The sequence below is a fragment of the Mustela nigripes genome, chromosome 1, assembly GCF_022355385.1.
Source record: "Mustela nigripes isolate SB6536 chromosome 1, MUSNIG.SB6536, whole genome shotgun sequence".
Lineage (NCBI taxonomy): Eukaryota > Metazoa > Chordata > Mammalia > Carnivora > Mustelidae > Mustela > Mustela nigripes.
The window spans coordinates 243,594,778-243,610,408 of record NC_081557.1 but is presented as its reverse complement, the minus strand read 5'-3'; the positions used below and the strand labels follow the sequence as shown (position 1 = coordinate 243,610,408).

The window sequence follows — 15,631 nt, the reverse complement described above, 5'->3', positions numbered from 1 at the left end:
GATACATACATTACTGAGAATCCTACAGTAGGCTCTCAATAAATAAGTGTTCCTAAAACATGTGTAAATCAAATTCTATTTAAAAAGTCAGTACAGGGGCACCTGGGTGGCTCAGTGGGTTAAGCCTTTGCCTTCGGCTCAGGTCCTGATCTCAGGGTCCTGGGATCAAACCCTACACTGGGCTCTCTGCTCAGTAGGGAATCTGCTTCCTATCCATCCCCCACCCCAACCCCTGCCTGCCTCTCTGCCTACTTGTGGTCTCTGTCAAATAAATTTAAAAAAAAAAAAAAAAAAGGAAGTTTCCTCAGTGCCTTTCCAGATATTTAAAATACCAATGAATAGACAGTCTTATCATCATTTCAGATTTTTTTTTCCGTTTGTCAATAAAATAAGCACTCAACTATAAGTCGCCTGGCAAGTAAGACTATTTTTTAAACAAAAAATATTCGAGAATGTTTGCTTTTTTTTTTTTAAGATTTAATGTATTTATTTGACAGAGAGAGATACAGCGAAAGAGGGAACAGCAGGCTCCCTGCCAAGCAAGGAGCCAGACATGGGGCTTGGTCTCAGGACTCTGGGATCATGACCTGGGCCAAAGGCAGATACTTAACGACTGAGCCACCCAGATGCCCCGAGAATGTTTGCTTCTTAAAATACCTCTGTAATGTCTTTTATAATAAAAATTATAATCACTTAAATGAATATTTTATAAATTTGTATTTATTTGTATCATTAAAATTTGGCTTTACTGACTCGGAATTTGTATCACTTAATCCACTTCAATTAAACTTTAAACTAGAAAAACAACTTAAAAAAAAGGTTATGAAATGTTGTCTACTTCAAATAATGTACTATTTTATCCCCAAGAAGTAGCTATGGAAGTACAATCAATGTGACATTATTGAACAAGGCAAAATGTAAAGGCGGACATTTTAAAGAATAACTCTGAAGCATTTTTAAAGTTATCCTCACAAGTCTGAGAGATATTATTACCATCCCAATTCTACAGATGAGAAAACTGACCTATAGAGTTGAGCACCCAAAAGTTCCTAAGTGCTTAACAAAGAAAAAGCAACTTCCATAGATGAAGTTCCTAAGTGCTTAACAAAGAAAAAGCAACTTCCATAGATGAACTTTAAGAAATCCCAAAATTCATTTGAAATGATCACAGGTATAAGTTTTCATTCTTTGCCAATCATCCAAGAGAAAGCACTGAATGAAAAAGATTTTAAAGATCCATCTTATATCATGAGAAATATTTGCCACACAGGAAAGAAATGCCTTTTGATAATAGTAATAATAATAAAGAAAGAGGAAGGGGGGGGAGAAGAATCTCAACTAACAATCACAAACTCTGACATTCTTTAATATTATCTTGATGTCCTGGTGTTCAGTCTCAGTATTTCTACACTAGATGGACAGTCTGAAATCTACCCTGATGCTGGTGTGTGTGTGTTTGTGTGTGTGTGTGTATAGTCCTTAAGAAGGCAAGAAAAACTGCTTATATTTTTTACCCAAGGGTTATAACTTGAGTTCAGGTTCACTTATTTTTGATTTAGTGTTAGAAGAACTTCGGATCACTAAACTGGATCCAAAGTGATCTCAGGTATTAAATAGAACAAATGAAATCTTCTATTCACTGCCTATATTTTCAAATAAATCGGGTAGTCAGTGAAGTTTTTCACATTAAACAATCAGAAATACTGCCAACATCCTGCCAGCTTATTTATTTTAATAGTTGGTCCCACAAAATCTATTTTAAATAGCAACTCGAGTTCACCTGGATCAGACCAAAGGCTGTTTAATGACTATCCTGCTTGCTATTTTGAGGATAATTTGGCTAAACTTATTACCTTTTTTTTTAAAGATTTTATTTATTTACCTGATAGATAAAGTGCACAAACACAAGAAGGCAGAGCAGCAGGCAGAGAGAGAGAGGAAGGGAAGCAGGCTCCCCGCTGAGCAGGGAGCCCAATGTGGGGCTTGATCCCAGAACCCTGAGATCATGACCTGAGATGAAGGCAGAGGCTTTACCCACTGAGCCACCCAGGCACCCCACTTTTTTTTTTTAAGATTGTATTTATTTGAGAGTGTGTGCACGGGAGGGAGAAGTAGATGCCCCACTGAGTAGGGAGACTGATGCAGGGCTAGATCCCAGCGACACTGAGATCATGACCTGAGCCTAAGGCAGACACTTAACCAACTGAACACCCAGGCATCCCTAAACCTTAATAAATATTCTTAATAAACAGTATCCAAGTAGGTGCTCCACTGCCTTTTCTTTTTTAATGTTTTTGTTTGGGGGCCTCAAGAGATCCATAAAATCAGAGAATTTGTCTGACTTTTCCTAACAGCGTAAATGCATGTTCTAACGCAAAAAAATCTCACTAATTTTTCGTTTTATTGAGTTTATTATAACCTTGTTTCACTTAATAACATACACAGCTCATTCCGCCACTTCAGTACTTTTCACATGGCTGTTTCGCCTCACTTGTCACTGAACAATGTCACAAAGACATAGTGATTTCGGTTGATAAACAGATCACATTTCAAAACACCTTTCTAGTACCTAATATTTTCTTTCATGTCCTTGAACAGTTCATTGAACTACTTGCTTGCCTGAGTGAAACTATTTGGGTCTAAATGGGAAACTTTTCCCCTGTTTAAGATAAGAAAATTTTGCCGTTCCTTTCTAAATACTGACTTCTGACATTTGTCATCTTTCTCCTCATTCATTGTTTTTTGTCTCTTCCATTTGGCTTTTCTTATTCATTCCCTAATCTGGATTTGGAGCTACTTGTCCAAGATGAACTCTGTCTGTCTCTCTTTTTCTTTTTTTGGTGGGAGGAAGACTGAAAGCAGCAAAGGAAAGTGTGAGAAGAGACAGAGCAGGAAGACAGCAGCCTCTCTTGGACTGAGGACCGGCTCCTCCATGTACAGTTCCTTATAGAGACTGCTGAGACCACGGCTGAGCCAAAAAGATTCAAAGCAGCATCACGGTGATTAATGTTCTCGGATTTCCAAACATAGCAGATTTAATGTTTCATTTTTAAAGCACACTCTGTCGGGTATGGTAATCACAAGTGATGCTATAACCAAATAGGGAAATGCTAATGAAATGGACTATTCGAAGAAATTACTAATGCTAATTGACACTGACGGGCACGTACGAGGTACCAGGCATTGCACCAGCACGTTACATACCACACAGCACACACATCCTCTGTCCCCAAGGGTGAGAGAGGAGGCATGAGGCCAGATACATTTTCCACTTTCATTTTCTTAATTATAGTTTCCAGTTTTTAAATTGCCACATTCAGGTTAAATATTTAGACATAAAATTACTATAGTAACAATATTCATTTAAATCTAAAGTTCAGAATTAACTACATAATGTACAAAATTCAGAACTTAAGAGGTTTTAATCACTTCTGCTAAAGAAGAGACAACCTCAAGGCTGTACCAACACAAAATTCAGTTTTCAGTCAAAATTGCGTGAACTCAGAAGTTTAAAAAACTCCTCAGAGCCCACCAATATATCAGTTCAGAATTGGAGAGAAACGTGCTTTACTTCTGAACTATTAAAGCTGGCCCTGAAAATTTTATTTCAGCATAATTGAGAGTAGCCGAGTCAAAGAGACTTAAATGTGTATCAGTAGGAGGCTGCAGAAATATTATGATAGATCTATGAACTTTAAAAATGCAGAGACATGAAAATATAGAGCAGATGCTTTATAAATGTGCTACTAGAAAAAGATCGAGATGCACTGAGTGACAAACACAAGAGGCACATATAAATATATACTGTTGAGGGGGGATACCATCATCATTGGGGAGACAAACAAGAATGGAAGAGTTACCCCTAGAGAGTCAAATGCAGACTGCTAACAGGGGATGACAGCTGGGGTAATAAAATGGAAAAGAAACTTTCATTTTTTTAGTTTACACCTTTTCGACATTTCTTTTAAAACCATGTGCAAACATTGTTTTCAAAATGTACTAAGCAAATTGCATTTGATTGCCCTTGAGTTGATTTACTGACACAGAAAGATCAGGTGAAGAGAACCTCTGTGGCCTGGCCTTCTAGAACACTCCTAGCATAGACTCTGCCCCCCACCCCCACCACCCACCACCTCTCTCACTCCTTGCCCTGGAAGAAGTGTCTGATCTAATTAGTGGTCCAGGGAGAAGAGCTGAGCAGAGGGGCCCAGCCCCTTCTGAACTCCCTTTCAGACTGGTCTGCTGGCAGACGCTCGCACTCCTCCGCTGTCATAACTGGCAGGCTGGGTGTGGGGGGGGGCACAGCAGGTGCACCCGCCTGGGCTCGTCTGGCTGCGGCGGCGACTGGCGGCGACTGGGCGTCAGGCTATCTCCCTCAGGTGAAATACAGAAAAGCCGCCGCCTTCTCGCCACACACCAGAGCTGTGTTCTCCAACAAAACTGTTACTTCAATCTCCATCTTACACCTCATTTTCAACTGGTTCTGAACCAATCTGGAGGAGAAGGGAGGAGAGTTCTAAATCCCCAAACCTCCAAGATATACCATTAAATGAAAAAAAAAAGCAAGATACTGTATAATATGTCCATTATGATTTTAGAGATGCTAAATTTTTAAAGTACTATAAAAGTATATGCATACATAGACTGTCTGAAAGAACACATATTAATCAGCATAACGGGGGAAGGCTGGACTGGGAGATGAGAAGGACTGTCACTTTTTATTCCATTCGCTTTTGTGCTGTTCAAAATTCACCAACAAGCCTGGACTCCTGTGGTCATTTTCAAAAACTTTAAAATACATTTTAATGATTTTTGCTGGGAGATGTAGTAACCACAGATCAAGTCCAAGCTTCTGTGAACCTTCAGATTAGCAACAGTTTGGGGAAGTGGTTCTCAAAGGGTGGTCTTCTGACCAGCTGCACCAGCATCATCTGAGACCTTGTTAGAAATGCACACTGTAGGGGCACCTGGGTGGCTCAGTGGGTTAAAGCCTCTGCCTTCGGCTTGGGTCATGATCCCAGTGTCCTGGGATGGACCCCCCCCACACACACACACATCAGGCTCTCTGCTCAGCAGGGAGCCTGCTTCCTCCTCTCTCTGCCTGCTTCTCTGGCTGTCAAATAAATAAATAAAATCTTAAAAAAAAAAGAAAGAAAGAAAGAAATGCACGCTCTGGGGCCCCAGCCCCAGTCTACAGAATCAGAAACTCTGGGGGAGGAGATTAGCAATCTGTTTTAACATGCCCTCCCTGGAGGGTTATAAGCTAGCTAAAGTTTAAGAACTACAGGACTAGAGAGCTGTTTGTAATTATTTATTTCCATTTTCCAATTCACAAATCCTCAAGACCTATACAACACATACATCCAACACTCTACTCATCTATCCAATGATCAGTCATCTCAATTCTGAATAATAACCATTGTGGGATACTTTTCGAACCACATCACCGTAGTAAGTTTTTAATATAAACTAAAATACTTGAGTAAAAAAACAGTACTGTGAAACCGCTAGGGAGGATTCCCAGCCCCTTTAAAGAGACTGAATTACTCTGACAGAAGCCAGAGCCCCACAACAGATAGGCTGCTGGGAGGGAGCTATAACATGGCTTCCCTCAGACACCCTAAGAAACACCTCAACCAAGTAACAGCTTGTTGCTGTATTACAACACAGAGCATTCTCAGCTCGTGTTTCTCCTTCATAACTTTATATTACAAGGCTTATTTAAAATTAAGTAGTGTAAGCATTTACAGATACCTGTTGGGTGATCGTCTTGGCCAACGTCTTCTGTTAGATTCTGTAAGAAATATGTTCATTATTACCAAGAAATCACACACCACATAGCAATTATGAAAATTCATAAACATTTTCATAAACAGCCAGAATCTTCATATCTGTAATCTAAATTTTTACCAAATACACGTAAAACAACTACTTTAAACAGCTGGTAGTTTTGTCTTTAAGAGGTTGACTTACTAGCTTATTAAGGGTGTGGTAGATCTTATGAATATTTGCCAGTGTTGAGAGATGAGGGTTCAGCTGGAAGTCTTTAAAAGAAAAAGAAGAAAATTCAGTGTCATTTATTTCCCAGGCTGCCAAAACAGTGTAAAAGAAAAAAACTTAGAAATGAAGAAAAACAAATGTTTGGATACCACTGAATGGTATTCTCCATTAATCTGATACTTATTAAATAAAATACAACATGCAAGTACTGACCTATCTCTTAGAAATAAAGTCTGGCAATAAAGTCAAATTCCCAACCGAATTTGTTTAGTTCATGAAATTTTCATGTGAACGGTAAGGAAAAACAAAAATCCCTCAGTAGTTGTAAAATCCTACCAGCAATGAACCTGAACATAAGAGAAAAATGTCAATAATGTTAGCGAATTAAAGTCACACAAATAGAAGAAAGATCTCAGAAGAAACATGTTCACTTTCTCTTTCTCTTTCCTTTTCCCCTTCTCTTCCCCGGAATTACTAATACAGTATCAAAGCAAGCTCCTGGACAGGAAAGTATAAAAAAGCATCTCAACCATTTGGCATTTCTTGCAATATATTTATTTTGTTGGCTCTTATACAAGAGAGACCAAAAATGGAACCTAAGCCCCTCCCCTCCCATCCAGCGAACACAGACAAATCAAAGGACTCCACTGCAAGCTGAGGCCAGGAGCCCAGAGCCCAGGGATAGAGCCTACAGTTACTTGCACTGCAAGATTAAAAAATGCCACAAACCCAGGAACGCAGAAGCAGAAATCATGCTCATAAACCTGTCCAAATCCAAGAACATTATCCCCCATCACATGCTCAATCATACCCCCATCTTAGAATCCCACACAACATAAAACGTTCAACTGTTAGGCTTTTTGAACATCTAAGTTCAAATGTTTCTTGTCGCTTGCACATACATATGAGGCTACATAAATATAAGTTGAAAGTCTACAAACCATTTTATATTTGAATAAACATCAAAGAATATTTTCATAAAATATCAAGATTTATACTAGTTCCTTTACCAGCAGAAAAGTTAGCCTGAAAGTAACCTTGAAGAGATACTGTAACTCCCCCAAGTTAGGCCATTCTGATTTTTAAAAAAAGGAAAAAAATCGCCTTTCACTAGATCAGTTTCTTTGGGACATGTATTAGATGCAAAGAAAAGACCAAAGAGCAGACACTACAAGTTGTCTGTGCTGGGCTGGACTCTGGGCTGCTGCTCGGAGTCTGGAAAGCAAGCTGACTTCCCTGCCAGTATTTAGAAGGCTTTACTTTCTTTTCGAAATTGTGCCAGGAATCCAGTTCTGGGCAGGCCGGTAGAGCAGAGCCCCTGGCATTCACAAGTCACTGTCAGGAACAGCAGGCACATACACGCGCGCGCGCACACACACACAGGTGTGCTGCTGGACCCACCTGGTGGCAGAGATGGTCAGAGGCTCTGCTCACAGCCATCGAGAACTGCCCAAATAACCAGATTTTGTGGCTGAGAGACAACCAGAGCAGGGCCTCAGACTCTAAATGGGCTTGACTAAAGACAAGTGTTACTTGTTTAGCATCTGAATGCTTCAGCCATACTTAAGGTAAATGATGACATAATGTGGCCCAGAATCATGATTTTCCATCTTAATCAGGCAGTTGCACAGAAGACGTTTAGGAACGCATTTGGAGTATGTGAACATATGTGTGTGCGTTTATTTACTTATGCATATATTTAGTAAACATTGGTGGGGTCTCTAGAGCTAGGAGCAACAGTGCTCTCTGATTCACAAGAGGCTTTGGGGAGCCTGAACACAAGCAGCCCCCCTGCCCCACATTATCACCACACCATGACCTCCCCTTCTTCGTACTCTCTCAATTTCAAAATCAGAAGACAAACGATACACTCCATCATCATCTCTAAATTAAATGCTGAAATAAACTCCTGCCCACCCCCCCCCCCAAAAAAACTAAAAACTGAAGAAATTTAAGGATCTAGATTCTGTCTTCACTGAAGCCACACGGGGGGGCGGGGCACAGAAAAAGAGGCTTGCCAAAATCATTCAAGCACCCAGGTTTCCAGATGCCCCACCCCCATGCTAGACTTTTTCACCACTCTGATGTTAATTCAACTGTTGAAATTCACATAAAAGAATCTAAATGACGGACCCCTGGGTGGCTCAGTTGGTTAAACATATGACTTTGGATCTCTGCTCAGGTCATGGTCTCAGGGTTAAGAGATCAAGCCTGGCATCAGGCTGGGTATGAAGCCTGCTTAAGATTCTCTCTCTTGGGGCACCTGGGTGGCTCAGTTATTAAGCGTCTGCCTTTGGCTCAGGTCATGATCCCAGGGTCCTGGGATCGAGCCCTCCATCGGGCTCCCTGCTCTGTGGGAAGCCTGCTTCTCCTCCCATTTCCCCTGCTTGTGTTCCTGCTCTTGCTCTCTCTCTCTCTGTCAAACAAATAAATAAAATCTGAAAAAAAAAAAAAAGAAAAAAGAAAAAACTCCTCCCTCTCCCTTTCTCCCCCCTTAAAAAAAAAAAAAAACTAAATGAATTAAAATTTCTAAATCCTTCTATACACACACACACAGAGTTCTGTACTAAAAATCACAGCCAAAATACCACTTTGATTTACAACCTCTCTGTGAAGACCGAAAAGTGATGTGAATCTCAGGACTACCAGTTATTTAACCTAAATCTCACCGCTCTTATCTATAAAATGAGATTATGATTCCTAGATAAGGCAGACATCCATTATAATGCCTAGACCATATTAAGTGTCCAATAAAAGAGACCAATTATCACTACATTCGCTAACATCATTTTCCGTATCACACCGCTATCTAAAATGGTCCCTAATTTCCACTGGTCCAAGTCAAACCCCAAAACCCCAACTCCCAAATTGGGGCCACTTCTGTGATTGAGGCATGTGGCCTGGTATGTCTTTACAGCCTATGATGGCATTTCTATATTCATATACCATCAACTGGTGTCCATGAGGACAGTCAAAGATAACCTTGACATAGTGGGAAAAAAAGACGAGCATTTAAGACCAGGTTCTACATATGAACTTTCAGCTCACAGGCAATGTGGCTAAAAGGTTTATTTCGCAAATCACACAATACACTCAGGGATTTTCCATTTCCACATCCATTGTCATCACCACCTCATCACTGCATCACCAAAAGGAAAAAGAAACCAGCAACACGTATACTTTCTCTTTAGCTTCACCAAGGAAAGCAGCAGCTAAGGAGGAGACACAAATTCAGAGAAAAAAAAAGACCAAAATGGCATTAAAAGATAAATCCACAAAGGTTAACACATATTGAATTTATGGTTCATCTGTTTAGTGCTCAGGGCAAGTAACAGACCTTGAAATCTAAAATAGATTTCACATCCTTAAGGAATAGATATTAAGGGTAAAGATCAAATGCTTTCCAGAGAACGTATTTAGGAAAGCACTAACTGATTCATAAAAATTTTCTTCTGCTCATATTTCAATTCCAAAGGATAAATGCTAGGTTAAGTCACCTTTATTCCATGATCAAATGACTCTCCACAGTAAAGCACTGACTGGGTTTCACTCTCCTCTACGACATGCAAACCCTATTATCCTGTATTAAAAGCCAAACCTGGCTGTGCAAAAAAAGCATAGCCTGCTTAATAAACAGCACACCTAAATGAGCTGGTATTCTTACAACCATCAACAAAGAATGACTGGGATAAAGCTTCCTGCGTTTTTGTTTGTTGTTTTGTAATTACCATTTGCTGTGACCTATATATGATAAAAGAAAAAAATGAATAACAAGTGGGGGAGGGGGAAGGGGAAGGGGCCAAAGTCCATGTCCCCAACCTACCCTAGGTATAGAGTTCCATGATAAAACAGGCCCAAACATTAGGAAGGAAACAATTATGTAACTTCAGACAATGACCACCAACCAAAAGAATCAAATTTTTAAAACGGACAGTCCTAATAGGAGTTTGTTTCCAGAAGATCAGAAACAATTTCAATTCCTAAAAATCCAATCCTTCCCTCATACCATATAGTCAGTTGTCAAAGACAGCGGGGAGATGATCTCAATTACAATAGCAACAAAAAGCAATCATACACACAAGAATAAACAAATACGGAACATACAAATGAAAAAACCATGAAAGTTCACTGAAACACACAAGTGTGAGATATCAGAGATATTACACCACTGGAATGCAAACAGTATTATAAAAAGCAACCACTTTCCCTTTGCACTAAACTACAAATTAAATGCAATCAAATTCCTACTCTTCCTGCCTTCCAGATCTCCACCCCAAAAGAGGTGGAGAAAAGGAAGGGAGTCAAGCAGATTGATTCTAAAGTTCATCTGAAAGAATAAACACTCTGGCCTTGCCAAGAAATTGTTGAAAAGGAAGAATGAGGAAGAACGTGCCCTATCAGATAGCAATACACAGTATAAAGCAGAGGTTGGTCAATTCTTTGTAGAGGGCCAGATCGTAAACACTTTTAGCTCTGTGGGCCATGCCATCTCTGCTGCAACTGCTGGTGCCATTAGAGGGCAAAGCAGCCATAAACAACACATAAATAAATGAGGACAGCTGTGTTCCAATAAAACTTTATTTATAAAATCTAGGCAGTAGGCCGAATTTGGCCCGTGGGCCGTAATTTGCCAATGCTGGGTATAAAGGCACAATAATTACAACAGAATGGTAGATGTGCGAGAAGATAAATCAATGGAAGAGCGCTGATCAACATATGTACATCTGTGTAAACACACATACGTAATTAATATACGATAAAATGACACTCAAATCAATGAGGAGGAGAGAATCAGTAAAGAGAGGGGCAAATAGCTAGCATGTGGAACAGACTACAGTTCATTTTAACCTCACCCAGAAGTTATAGATGGAAGGGGAAGGCGTTTGAGCTGAAAGAAAATCCCTTCTCTTGGGTTCGGGGCCCTGCACGCTCTGCCTCTGCCCGTCTCTGGTCTCATCTCCTACCCGACCTCCTCTCGCTTATTCGCCTCAGCCACGTGAGCTTCCCGCTGTTCTGTGAAGATTCTCCAATCTCAGGCCTTCACTCGTGTTTTGCCTCAAGCCTTCTGCTCTCTGATGAGAATATGGCTGCTCTCACATTTCCCGGGGCTGCACCACCACATGCCTTCTTACACAACCTCGCCGGACCAACAAATAGGACCCCTTCTTCGATCTTTATCACTTTCCCACACGTTCCTTTCCTTCTTCTTTTCTTTGTATCACAGCTTTGTCATCCTCTTCTCCCTTTAAAGGGTGAGCTTCATGGAAGCCAGGACTTGGTCTTGCCCATTACTGCATCCCTAGTACCTAAAACAATACCTGGCACATAATAGGCACATAAATACTCAATGAATGAACGCAGATCAAAGGCACCAAATGTTAATTTCGGTACGTTCAGGGCATTTCAAGGGCATCCACACCATTAGACCTTCAGATGTGAGAAGCAGCATGGTAAAAGACGAAACTCATCAAGAAGGCCAAGGTGAGAACATGAAGAATCCGTGAACCCTGCTTACCAGTCTAGATTTACTCTCTCAAGGCCCAGTCTCCACCTGGGCCACCTGGGGGTATGCAAATCACACAGACAGACATGGCACATTCAAACAGCATCAATTCTACTCAGGAGTAATTCACCTGAAACAGTGTTACATGGACACAAAGACAGGAGTACGGCACACGACTTCGAGGAGATGTCACCACACCGAGCTCTGCTGCCAGGATCCTGGGGACACTGAAGTCACTGAACCTCTGCCAGAGCAGAATGTTGGTGGAGAACTCTGAGGAGCACTGCTGTGGGTCCAGGTGCTGCAGTGTTCAATTTGGGAACTGTCTAGAAGGATCACTTGGCAGCAAATGCGTGGCATGGACGGTGGGTGGCCTGGCTTCGGAATGGCCTCTCACAAAGACCACCGGAAGTGACTGAGGCGAGGAAGGATTAGGGCCTGATTTGAGATGGGGCAGGACCAGTGGAGAGGAACAACACTGAGTACAGTGGGGCCTCCCCACACCCGCAGGGAACTCACACAAATCCGACCTCATTCACTTGGCCAAAAAAAAAAAAAAAAAAAGGTAAAAGAAAAAAGAAAAAACAAAAGAAAGGAGGAAGAGGAGGAAGAGAGAAGAAAAGAACCTTCACTTGTCCCATAATCACCGCCCATGCTACTGAATAAGCCAGAGACAGGCACACAGATCCCATAGCTGCTCGGTCAGTCCGTTCCCACATGCTAGTCACATTTTGTGACTCTCACAACACTGGATGAGTCTAGTATTTAAAAATGTATTTTCCATAAAACATGGTCCCTAAATGCAAGCCAGCTGCTTCAACTGGTGCTCCGCTGAAGAGCCAGAGATCTGTTCCAGCGCCGGAGGAAAGAACCGGCCGTGCTGGGCTATCTCAGGGAACCTCCAGTGGGGCACCTTCTGAAAGCATTTCCAAGGGACGTTTTTAATACAGGGGGTTTTGACCTTACACCAGGACTCAGAACTATCGTCCAGATAAGACGTGATCGCACTATCGGGAAAAACCACTATGACTGCATTCAGGAGACGGCGCGGAGGAGTTCAGTATTTCGTGTCCATCTGTCCAATTCTCCCTTTACTGGCTCAGGCAGGATCGCACAGCTGGCTGTGGCCAAGCTGGGAGTGATTCACAGATCTTCGAATTCCCAATTCAAAGCCCATCCCTCCATTCTAGCTTATTTCTAATCAGAGCGAGAACGGATCGATCTCCAGGCTCCGTTAAAGGAAAAAAGAGCAACACTCTCTCCCACTCGAAGTTGTTAAAAATCAAGTACACAAACTTAGACTAACATTTTCTTAAAAGTTACTAAAACTGGCTAAATCTAAAACAACTTACCAACTTTTTTTTGTTTATTTATTTATTTTAGGGGGAGGCAGAGGGAGATGGAGAACTTAAGCATTGACTCCACACCAAGCTCCACAGGGGCCTTGATCCCAGGACCCTGAGATCAGGACCTCGGCCAAAGCAGAGTCAGACACTCAACCAACTGTGCCACGCAGGGGTCCCCACCACCTTTATTTAAAGGGAAGAGATGGGCAGACAAGATACCACCAACACCACCAATGTTATTTTGACTTCAAGAGCACCTCTTTCTTCTCAGCACTAACAATCAATAAAAGTATTTCATTATTTTTCTAAAGATTTTATTTATCTTAGAGAGAGCGAGAGCACACGCATGCCTGCAGGGGAAGAAGAGGAGGGAGCAGGACAGGCCTGACATGCAGCTCCATCCCAGGACCTTGAGATCATGACCTGAGTCGAAATCAAGAGTCAGACGCCTAACCGACTGAGCCATCCAGGCGCCCCTAAAAATATTTTATTATTAGCTAGACTCTAGTTGGCCCATCAGTGGGCAATGCACTCAGGTATAAAGGACTTTAATGCAGCACTGTGCACAGGTATGTGCTTAATAAATGCTTCTTGATGACAATGAAAATGATGAACAAAAGCAATAAAGGCTCTTGGGGAGGGGAGGGGCAGAATAATGACCATGTTAATGACAAAGAAGTGAAACAAAAATCAGACAAAAATTAAAGGTTATCAAAATCAGCATTGGTCCTGAATGTTTCTCAGACAGATCCAGAACATGAGCGAGCAGAGCCTGGCCTCTCTAACTGGGGTACAGAACGCTCAGGGGCTCTCCAAGTTACAGGTTATATGGCCTGTTCTCCTGAAATGTTAATTTTACTCAGTGATAAGGAAAAAGAAAAATACTCTGTTATCAAAGTCAAGGGTGTATGGTAGCTGAAATGTATTCTTCAGGTTTGCCTTGTCTCCTTCCTTCTAGAAACAGGAGCCCTCTTTCCTGTGGGCTTCAGACAGACAGAATGAGAATGCCAGTGATGTCAAGAAGAGACCCCTACCAACCTATAAAGAGAACACGTAACAATGTCTGATTTCAGTCAATAAGATTTCAGATTTGTTACTGCAGCATAAAAGAAATTTAAAAAAAAAAACAAAACACCCAAGTCTTCAATAAGTCCTTACAAGGCCCTACATGATCTGACCTAAGTCATCTCATTCCATTATCCTTGCTCACTCCATTCCAGCCACTCTCTTCCTTGAAGACGCAAGTGAATTCCTACCTCAGGGCCTTTGCATTTAATATACCCTCCATGTCAATGACTTCTGGTGTTCACAAAGCCTCGCAGCCGACTGCACTCCCTGTTCAAATGTCACATCATCAGAGAGGCTCTCCCCACTCCCTATCAAAAGCAGCACCTCCTCCCCCCACCAGCTTTAGATTTCTGTTTGTGTGCTAGGTTTGCAGTTCAGCTTCATCCCACATGCCCCTCTTTGCTAGGAAGTAGGAATCTCTCTTTTATTTTTTTAAAATATTTTATTTATTTATTTGACAGACAGAGATGATAAGCAGGCAGAGAGGCAGGCAGAGAGAGAGGAGAAAGGAAGAAGCAGGCTCCTCACTGAGCAGAAAGCCCGATGCGGGGCTCAATCCCAGGACCCTATGATCATGACCTGAGCTGAAGGCAGAGGCTTTAATCCACTGACCCACCCAGACGCCCCAGGAATCTCTTTGTAAAATGCCTAAAAGCGCCTGCCTCATAGGGATATCGCAAGGCCAGAATGAGTCCATGATGTGATGGGCTTAGAACAGTAGCCAGCACGAGGTAGGCACTACCGGGGATGCACTATCAGCCCAGCGCCCTCTTCCCCACAGCCCAAACCAAGCCTGCTGGTGAAGCCTCTTTCAAACTAATCCAGCAGCTGCCCATAGAGAATCACCTGGGAAGCTTGAAAAAACGGCCAGGGCCACCATCTGGATGGGAGTGGGGTCACTGATGTTTCAGCAGCCCAGATGATTCTAATAAGCAGCGAGAGAAGGGAGCTCTAGCCCCACTCTGGACTCAGTCCCCAGCCTGCGGGCAGCCAACCTGCTAACGGGACAAGCTCCGCACGCTACAGACCAGAATCTAACTCAGTCATTGGTACCCCAGCAGCGCATTGAAAAGAACCAGAGCAAGATCCAGGGAAAAGATGACGAAACTGAAAAGCCAGGTGAAAATGAGAAACCAAGTAGCAGCGGGAAGATATTAGCATCTCTCTCCTCATCAATAAGTATTTGTCACTTTACAAGGCACAAAAGCCAGAAGGTGAGGCATGGCAAGGGGAACCCGGATAGGGGGTGGGAGGCAGGTCATCGTGGGTGACTCAGCGTTTTCACGGAACACAGGCTCCAAAATGAAAGGCATCCAAGCATACCGCGGCTGGCTTTTTCCTTGGGGCTCTCCCAGGACCCATAAAAGAGGCTGCGAGGAGAAGCCATCCGGCGCAGAGAGGCAGCGTGCCACCTAGCCGCGTCATCCACTCCGCGGCCTGTGCCTGCCAGTGCCATCTCAAAGGAGCCGGCCACTTCAGGACACCCTGCATGGCTGCACTCCAAGTGTGACAAGGTACAAGGGGCCCTAGATTCATTCCCTGTGCCCTGCCTCAACCACTGAGGAACACAGATCCACTCTACAGTTCAGAGGAAAAATCATCCTTTAATCTCACTGATGTGACGAGAGTTCTGCTGCTCTGGCGTCGGAAAGGCCTGAGCTAGAGTCTCAGCTCTGTGACATTCCAGCGGAGTGACCCTGCCCGTGACCCAGTC

General features: G+C 42.5%; 1 protein-coding gene across 4 annotated transcripts in view; it reads right to left on the bottom strand.

Annotated features, from left to right (window-relative positions):
- DCUN1D4 (defective in cullin neddylation 1 domain containing 4) overlaps positions 1–15,631 on the bottom strand; it is a 70,695-nt gene that overhangs the window by 44,775 nt on the left and 10,289 nt on the right. For all 4 annotated transcript variants that reach the window (XM_059383680.1, XM_059383688.1, XM_059383695.1 and 1 more), the window contains exons 2-3: positions 5,974–6,044; positions 5,755–5,794 (exon numbers count right to left, since the gene is read on the bottom strand). In XM_059383680.1, the coding sequence (XP_059239663.1) occupies positions 5,755–5,794; positions 5,974–6,044 (111 nt within the window). The remainder of the gene's footprint in view (positions 1–5,754; positions 5,795–5,973; positions 6,045–15,631) is intronic.